The 9,266-nt window shown below is 39.0% G+C and overlaps 1 protein-coding gene across 1 annotated transcript; it reads right to left on the reverse strand.

The window, feature by feature from the left end:
* Positions 1-359: 359 nt before the first annotated feature.
* On the reverse strand, positions 360-5,947 carry LOC130105915 (uncharacterized). Its single transcript, XM_056272101.1, has 5 exons — positions 5,838-5,947; positions 5,338-5,664; positions 1,833-1,979; positions 1,441-1,490; positions 360-1,193 (listed from the first exon to the last, which is right to left on the reverse strand). Exons 1-5 carry the CDS (start codon positions 5,878-5,880, stop codon positions 360-362), a joined length of 1,401 nt encoding a protein of 466 aa, XP_056128076.1. The 5' UTR covers positions 5,881-5,947.
* Between the last annotated feature and the right edge of the window lie 3,319 nt (positions 5,948-9,266).

Raw genomic sequence — 9,266 nt, forward strand, 5'->3', positions numbered from 1 at the left:
AATACAATGCTGAATAAAGTCGTATTTTTTGTTATTTTTGGACCAAAATGTATTTTCGATGCTTCAAAACATTCTAACTAACCCACTGATGTCACATGGACTACTTTGATGATGTTTTTATTTCCTTTCTGGACAAGGACAGTATACCGTACATACATTTACAATGGAGGGGCAGAGAGCTCTCGGACTAAATCTAAAATATCTAAAATATCTTAAACTGTGTTCTGAAGATGAACGGAGGTCTTACGGGCTTGGGACGACATGAGGGAGAGTCATTAATGACATCATTTTCATTTTTGGGTGAACTAACCCTTTAAATAGCCCATACTCCACCCTGATAGGTCGCCGCAACTGTCACATTAAAACAAAGGATTGTTTATGTCCTGTCTCTGTTGCATTGTGGGTTGAACTGCCACTTCACAAAGCTGCTTTGAGACACAGTCAGTAAAAATGTCACTAAGGTCTCTTGTTGAGTAGATCACTGGATCATCTGGTTTATCTGCCTTGGAGAAGATCATTGGTTCATCTGGTTTATCTGCACTGGAGTAGATCGTTGAATCTGGTTCATCTACTGTTGAATCTGGTTTATCTGCAGTGGAGTAGATCGTTGAATCTGGTTCATCTACTGTTGAATCTGGTTTATCTGCACTGGAGTAGATCGTTGAATCTGGTTCATCTACTGTTGAATCTGGTTTATCTGCAGTGGAGTAGATCGTTGAAACTGGTTTATCTACTGTTGAATCTGGTTTATCTGCAGTGGAGTAGATCGTTGAATCTGGTTCATCTACTGTTGAATCTGGTTTATCTGCAGTGGAGTAGATCGTTGAATCTGGTTCATCTACTGTTGAATCTGGATTATCTGCAGTGGAGTAGATCGTTGAATCTGGTTCATCTACTGTTGAATCTGGATTATCTGCAGTGGAGTAGATCGTTGAATCTGGTTCATCTACTGTTGAATCTGGATTATCTGCAGTGGAGTAGATCGTTGAATCTGGTTCATCTACTGTTGAATCTGGTTTATCTGCAGTGGAGTAGATCATTGAATCTGGTTTATCTACTGTTGAATCTGGTTTATCTGCAGTGGAGTAGATCGTTGGATCATCTGGACTTTCTGCTGTAGTGTAGATAGTGTCTCTGTTCTTGCACTGGAACTCGCTGATTTCCTGATAATTATGGTCACTCCAGTCAATGTCCTGCAAAAGAACTCATGTTATCTTCCAAACCATTACACATTTGAACATTGCACCATTATTTGTTATCACTAGCAGAAACATGTTGAGTTTTAGATGCAGGAGAGAGATGTTCAGAGTCAGCAGCACCAAACCAATGAGCAACAATCAGCTTTTACCAGCACTGACTTTACAGCTGGTGTTTTCAAGAGCTTACAGATATAAGATCATCATCATCATCATCTTCATCATCATCACCAGAAACACTCACCTCTGCAGTGGTTTCTGCTCTTGAATTCAAAGGCAACAGCCCGACGGCGACTGTCAAAACATGAGGAGAAATAAAGTTACATTCAAACAGCAAACATTAGAAAGAGCCGTGTGTGTACCTGTGTCTTTAGATGAGCTCAGTGACGGACTGTCAACATCTTTTCCACAAGATCAACCAGATGAAGACATGATTCCTTCATTCAAACCCTGATTCAGACAAAGTTTCTTCAAAAACTCAGGGATAGTATTCATCCTCTCCCCTTGCTGACATAGCATTTATAACTAGCTGTAAAATCAATTTATGTCTATGGGAAATTCCCATTTATAGAGTAAGTAAATGTGTGTGTGTGTGTGTGTGTTTTGTTTCTGGAGAAATGTGCATCTAAATCTGACCGTGCTGGGAAAGTCCTGATTGTGTAACTCTTGATGATTTCTTGCTTTTCTTCCTAAACAACACCATCAGCGCCATGAGGAAGATGATCATGATGAAGACTAACCCAACACAGATATAGATGACAGACCCTGAATGAGAGTCCTGACCTGTAACACACATTTAATGTCCTTTAAACCAGGGTTTCTCAACCTTTTGCCTACTGCGACCCACTTTTCTTTTGTATGCCAGTCATATGACCCACTAAATAAATCAATAACTGAAATGCCTCTTTAGATCTAGGCTACACCTTTAGGCCTATATGCTTATTATAATTAATGATAATCACGAAAACACACAAACATTTTCAATAATTAGGCAGACTATGAGGCAAACTGATTTTTTTACTCACGTTAATGTGATAGCCTACTTTAGACTGCCGCTCTGAAATGATCATATCCAGATGCGGTGGAATTTGGAAAAGTGTGACTCACTACGAGTCGCACACAAATAACTGTTGTCAGCCTATTCCTGCTTTTTGTTTTCGTTGCAGTCACGGTTGAAAATCCCGACTCACAAAGATGGGTAGTGCTAAATGGGAAGAGAAACTTCGTTGCACAATCTGCGAGTTGTGGATATTCATTTCTGGTTTGAAACCAAGGAATGAAAATAGCCTACGATTCGTTGGAGGATCGGTTACGTTTACATGCACAACTTTTGTTTCACAACTTTTTGATGAATCTGAATGTAGTGTTTACATGAACGCTAAACGTGATCGGGTTAATGTGCGCGTTTATGTCACAAGATTCAAATCGAATTATATCTTTTTGACATGCGCACACTGCAAGAATATACAGAGTTTCCCGCTGTTTGCGCATACTAACTATTCTCTTACATTGGTTCTTTATTTGTTTTAAACAGCAGACTTAATATTTATCCATTGCTGGTCATAATTTGGAGACAATGAGCATATGAACCGTTGTGCCGTGCCCGTGCTACTTATTTATCACGCAGTAAAAATGCCCAGCGCCCAAATCCAGTCGTCTGTGAATGAGAGTCTGAAACAAGGACTGGTGGGATGTTGTCCTGCTCCACTTCACAGACGCTGAGTGAAAGGAGAATTTTAGCATGATGGTACGCTCATTTATACGACACTTTACTCAAAAGGAAGAACAGCTCGTTCAGCGCGTCATACATCAATATGCTATGCGCAGTCCTTTCAGTTTCGGGTTTCAATCCGATCAAGTGTTTACATGTCCTCCCAGTTGGATTAGAAAAGGAATAAACCACCCCTTTCAATCCAATTGAAATTTTATTCGGATCGAGCTCAATCGGATCGAGTAAGGTGTTTACATGAAGGCTTTTTAGTCCGATTGAACCGTCAATGCGTTTACTAATGGATTATTTGGATTTGGTTGCATGTAAACGTAGCCTGTTGCAATGAGCCTTTTGTGAAGCCCACTTAAGGCCCGTTCACACCAAGCACGATAACTATAAAGATAACGATAAAGATATAATTCAAAAAATCGTTCTCCATATTAAAGAATAACAGAGTTCACACCACAACTATAACGATAAAGATATGAGGAACGATATCGTTGGGATCACTTTCAGAACGATTTTTTTCCAGCTGTCGAACGATAAAACACTGACAGCCAATCAGAATCCATTCTAATTTAAAGGTCTACTTTGAAACCGCAGCGCGGGCGCGCGCGTGCTTAGAATAAAAAGACCGTTATCAGTCGTTGGTGTGGACGCATATATAGTTATCTTTATCGTTATCTTTATAGTTATCGTGCTTGGTGTGAACGGGCCTTTATTGGCTGTGCCGGTTAACACAGAGAAAGTCTTGCGACCCCCTATAGAACGAACAACGACCCACTAGTGGGTCGCGACCCACTGGTTGAGAAACACTGCTTTAAACTGATATAGATGATCTAGATAATATTCAAGAAATAAGAGTCATAAAGAGTGGCAGACAGATTTGAAGACTGAATTGTTGAGACGTGCCGATCTGTGTGGTTCATGCTGGTTGTTTGTAGACTCAGTTCTGATGTACTAAAATATGATGTTGTTTTTTTAAAAAGAGCTGATAGTTGAAACCTCAGTGGTCTTAATATCTGATGGATGACAGGGAAGATCAACTTAAAGCTGCAGTCCGTGGCTTTTCCTCTTTGTCGCCATCTCTGTTTGAAGTCTGCAATTGCAGTCATTCGCGGAATTATTAATTTTACGTGAGTTGTACATCGGCATGAAACAGCGCGGATGAACAGAATGTTGTGAGGAGAGTGCGCGTTGCGGCTGTCGGTCACAGCGCCGGTGTGGAGACTGGCATTCAGAATCACACATTCTACTTTTTGGAAGTACAGGATGACCAACATAAGAATTTTCACCGGAAAATGTCATCTGAACAAGTAAGTAACATTCACTTTTGTTCAGATCAACTAAGGGGAAAAATGCATTGCACTGTCTGCAGTAAATCGCGCTGATTAAATCTAACGATCGCTTATCATTTCGAACCGTGCAAATTATAGCCCTACTTTGTTCTCAAATTGTTAATGTTAACAACATCAGCATTGCGTGATTTAATGTGTTTTATGGTTACAGGTCTGTAGTTCAGAATTCATATTCACCATAATAGCTAAACGAGAAAGGCACAACAAAGGAAACTCCATAACTGTGTGAATTAAGTAAACAATTGTGGTACTGTTACACGATTGAACTATTGAAATGTCTTACTTGTCCAGCAGAAAAAAGCGTCTCTTCTTCCGTTTTGAACCCCTTCACGCACTTTTCAAAAGCCCTGCCGATGTTTATCCTTGTGTTCACATGAGACGGTTGCTGTCTTTCTCTAGCCACTTAAAATCCGAAGTACGAAGTCTTTTGGGTTTTGTATCTGGTGAATCTCCAGTTGACACTGATGATTGTCGTTTGGATCTTTCTGGATCCGCCATAAGTTAAATTATGTTAAGTGCTGCGAGAAAAGGCTATACATCTCTACATCTCCTCACCGTCAATGTCCTCACGCGCAGTATAGCCGGCTAGCCGAAACTCCTTCTTTATGTGTACGGGTGTGACGTAATGACGCAAAGACATGCTCGAATTTCCCGCGGAAACCCACCAGTACCACTGGAATTAAAATCATTATTACAAGCTAACCATTTTGAATCGAGCTACGGCAACCAGATAGGTTTGAACACTGGCTGAATATGTTTTTTTTTTAAATAATTATTTTGGATTATTTTTAACTTGAAAAAAGTTACGGACTGGAGCTTTAAAGTCAAAGTTTCTAAAACACTGACACTTAATTCAACTGAAAATACATAAAAACAATAATTTGTACCCTTGTCTTGAGCTGCTTAATAGCTCAAAATAAAGTGATTGTATAATTTTGCAACGACAGAACTGTCATTTCCCTGTTTATTACCATGAAGCTGCTTTGAAACAATTGTGGCCTTATTTTATTTGATGACCAATTTTCCTGTTCCTTTGTAGTTCATTTCAGGTACACTTCTAATGAGCACTTACCCAGTTTAACCAGCAACAACATTTCTGAATAGACATCAGGCAAAGGCAAACTCCTCCTCACAACACACCAGTATTGGCCTTCATCCTCTGTTCTCAGATCAGTGATGGTGATGGTGAAAACTCTGGCCGTCGTGTCGTCAGTCAGAGAGAATCTCTCGTCTTTAGCTGGAGATCCTGATTTAACCATGATGTTTCTATGTAACAATAAACACTCCCCTTTACAAAAATACTTTGAATATGTTTCATATCCAGATTCATATGAGCATCTGATGTCAACTCTCTCTCCTCTGTATCCAGTAATTGTCTGTGAAGCTCCACCAACAACAGCTGAAAACACAAATATCATTATATAGAGCTGTTATGTGTGAGAAAGAGACATAAGCAGGCCAGAATAATAACTTACAAATATCCTCCATATGAGTCTGATGATCATGTGATAAAGAGGAAAACAAGAGAAGAAGTCAAACTCTGTGTAAAAGAGCTGAGAGTCTGAAACTCACCTGTACAGATGCTGGAAAAGAGCAGCAGGACGTCCAACATCATGACATTTGACAAGCGTTTCGCTGAAATAAAAGAACAAATTCTGTGTGACAAACGTTACTGTCGTTCTCTTCCGACCTGAGAGAATAATGTGTGTCAGCAACTAATATTAACATTTCCTTCCCCTTCTTTGTCTCTAACCACATCTAGCTCTACAGGATCTTAAAGGGGTGGTATAATGCCCTTTAAAAAAATGTAAATAAATCTCTGATGTCCCCAAATTGTGTATGTGAAGTTTTAGCTCAAAATACCCCACATATATTTTTATATAGCATGTTAAAGTTGTCACTTTTTGAGGGTTAGCAAAAACGCACCGTTTTATGTCTGGCCCTTTAAATGCAAATGAGCTGCTGCTCCCGACACAGGGGGCGGGGCTTCAAGAGTGTGTGTGTTAGCAGCTCCGAATACCTCACGCAGACACACGCTAAAATGTCAGAAACTGTTCTGCCTTTTTTGTTTAAACTGGAGTCAGACAAAGATGGAGAGACTCAAGAAGAAGTGACACCATGTAGAATGCAACAGGACGTCTCTGAATGGTTAGTTGATGAATTTATGTTGCTGATGTGGAGTTAACTATCTTCAATTAGCATATTCTGTCAGGAAATCTATAAATTGCTTGTATAGGAACTGTTGTGAGATGCACACAGAGTGACTACAACAGCTCTTCCTCTTTTTTTAATGTAAATTTTAGGGTTGGGGATGTCACTAACCCGGGAGGAAGCTCGTGTAGTTCTACCAGCCGTTTGTTGTAGTCCTTTAAAAACGATTTCTTTAAAAGCAAATATCTCCCTTTGCTTTGAACTTTGAGCGTTGTAACTTTGCAGATGTTGTTTATCCTCAAACAGCAACATTACACACTAACTAAAGTTAGAACAGTGAAATCATAATCAACCACCCCTTTAAAAGAGCACGTGACCCAGGACCACAAAACCAGTCACAAGGGTCGTGTGTCTATGTATTGTTGATTATTGCCACAAATATACCCGTGCGACTTGTGACTGGTTTTGTGGTCCAGGGGTCACACTTACTCTGACAAACTTGACATGGTTTGCTTATATAGTCATCTAAACATCACACTTGGTTTCATGATATATGAATGTTTGTTTTATCTAAATCAAAACTAAGTTAAGGGTATAATTTGTATATTTTAGGTTTTGTAACTGGTCTCAGTTTCTTTTGAATTTTAATCTGAATTCTTATCTTCACTAGCTCATTTTAAATGTACCTGTGGTGGACTTTTTTTTTTTTTTTAGAGTACAGATATCCCCTGTAATCTTTAAATCTTAATGTAATGAGCAAACTACTGTTCAAAATGGTTTCATATAAAACATCACAGCACTACACAAGTCGAGTATTTCCATGAATATAAGGATGGAGATTTTGAAATCTGCTCAAGACTGAACATTCACCCGAGAATGAAGTGACATGTCAAGTAAAGAAAGAGTATAATTCAGGTGAACAAGGCCATACATTGACAGTGAAACTAGCTTTTATAAGAGTGGTTTCATGAGTTCACTGTCTTTTTGTTGCTGATTTCAGTCAAACTGAGTCATTTTAGATGGAGATCTGAAACATTTTAATAGTGACAGGAGCATGTTGAATCTCTGTAGTATTTTACATCACCCGAAGAGGGCGCTATGTAGCACAGCTCTCCAGATGCTGATGAGTTTCTCCGCAGAATTGACCCTTCGCTAAGCCCCGCCCTCCTTAGTTACTGTTGCTACGCCTGTCAAGCTTTCGCGGCTGCCACGTCTATTACAGTGTGAATGCACCGGTGTCAGACATTCACAAGGAGATAATTAGTCATTTTTGGCGAACAGGTGAAATATCTGAGAGAGCAAGACAAAAGGGACAGCAGCAGAGGTGGGTAATCCAGGGGCCAAAGAGTAAAAGTCCTGCCATAAGTTTATTCCAACCATGACCTCAGTCAGCTGATTTCACTAATTAGTTCTGTCTTCTGTCTGAATCAGCAAATCCAGGTGATTGGAACAAAATACTGAGGAGGACTTTTACTTTTGAACCTGGACTTTACACCTCTGGCCACATGTCAGCAAAGAGTAAAGAAATAAACCAGAACTGGATCTTATCGTAGCCAAAATAATCTGTGTATATTAAATTAGAGTAATTGCAACCTTAATAAAGCCTGTTAACAAGCAGAATCACTGAAGGAAAGAAGAGAACAGAAAAAGAGACGAGCAGAAACACAAGAACTACAACTGACTTCAGACACAGCCTTAGATGAAATCCACTGAACAGAAAAGAAGACATTACATCTGAAGATCTCAGCAGAGGAGGAATAAACAACTCCTCAAACAGCATTACCAGCTTCACTTATTACTAACCAGACTGACTTTATTTCTGTCAGAGGTCTGCAGAAGTTTTATTGAGAATTAACAGAAGTTTAACTCCGTTTCATTTAAAGTCACCATAACAGTGATTAGTGTTTCCATTAGTTGGCCTCTTAACTCTTATTTCATCTAATGTCTATATTGGCAGCTATGGCAGTGTGTGTGTTAAACACATTTGCAACAGCAAAGAAAGCTAAAGTGAAATGAGATCAGGAGATGATGGTTTTATAATCATCATGAAATAGACCCTATCACTGAGGTAGGACTGGGCGATATATCGCACGATATTGTTATGCGCATCTCGTCAGCAAAGCCGGTTCCTTGATTAGTAGTAAATCGCCTTCACCTGCTTTCAGATGGAAGATATGATGCAAATATGTGTTAAAGTTAATGAGATAATTAAGTGATTCATTGAGTGATTGAGAATTATTGAAGACACCTGACGTTATCAAGCAGAATCACTGAAGGAGAAAATCACAAATTGTAAGCCACCGTTATGGCGATCAGTGTTTGCTTTAGTTGGACTCTTGACCCTTATTCTTTCACTTTAATTTTGATTTGTCTGCTGTTATTGATTTATAACAGTCAAATGAACAAAGACACGTGTGATCTGATAGTGTTGGTTATGTTTTGGCATAATCATGCTGTGATTTGAAAAATTAAACTTATTGAGATAGTTCGGTTTAACTCGTTAGCAACAGCTTTGTGATTCTACAGCATATGATTATCAGTATTTTTCTTATAATACAAAATATTTCATAAACATTGTTCTGATCAAAACCCTTTTAAATGAATTTAGAAACACAGACATCAATAATCAGCCTGTGAATCTCAACAATGGTTACAATAATAATGCATGTTGCAGTGGCTGCCACCAATCACAACTCATTAATGGCTCCCATCATGCATTGCGGTATGAATAAATTATGATCTGAATTGTCTATGTAATTTACTTTTCCTAATTGAATATTCTGCTCATCACCATTGTTGAGATGCATTGACTGAATCTTGAAGTCTGTGAGTGCCTAAAAGAAAGTTTTT

This window comes from Rhinichthys klamathensis, unplaced genomic scaffold (assembly GCF_029890125.1).
Source record: "Rhinichthys klamathensis goyatoka isolate OS25496 unplaced genomic scaffold, OSU_Roscu_1.1 h1tg000330l_1, whole genome shotgun sequence".
Lineage (NCBI taxonomy): Eukaryota > Metazoa > Chordata > Actinopteri > Cypriniformes > Leuciscidae > Rhinichthys > Rhinichthys klamathensis.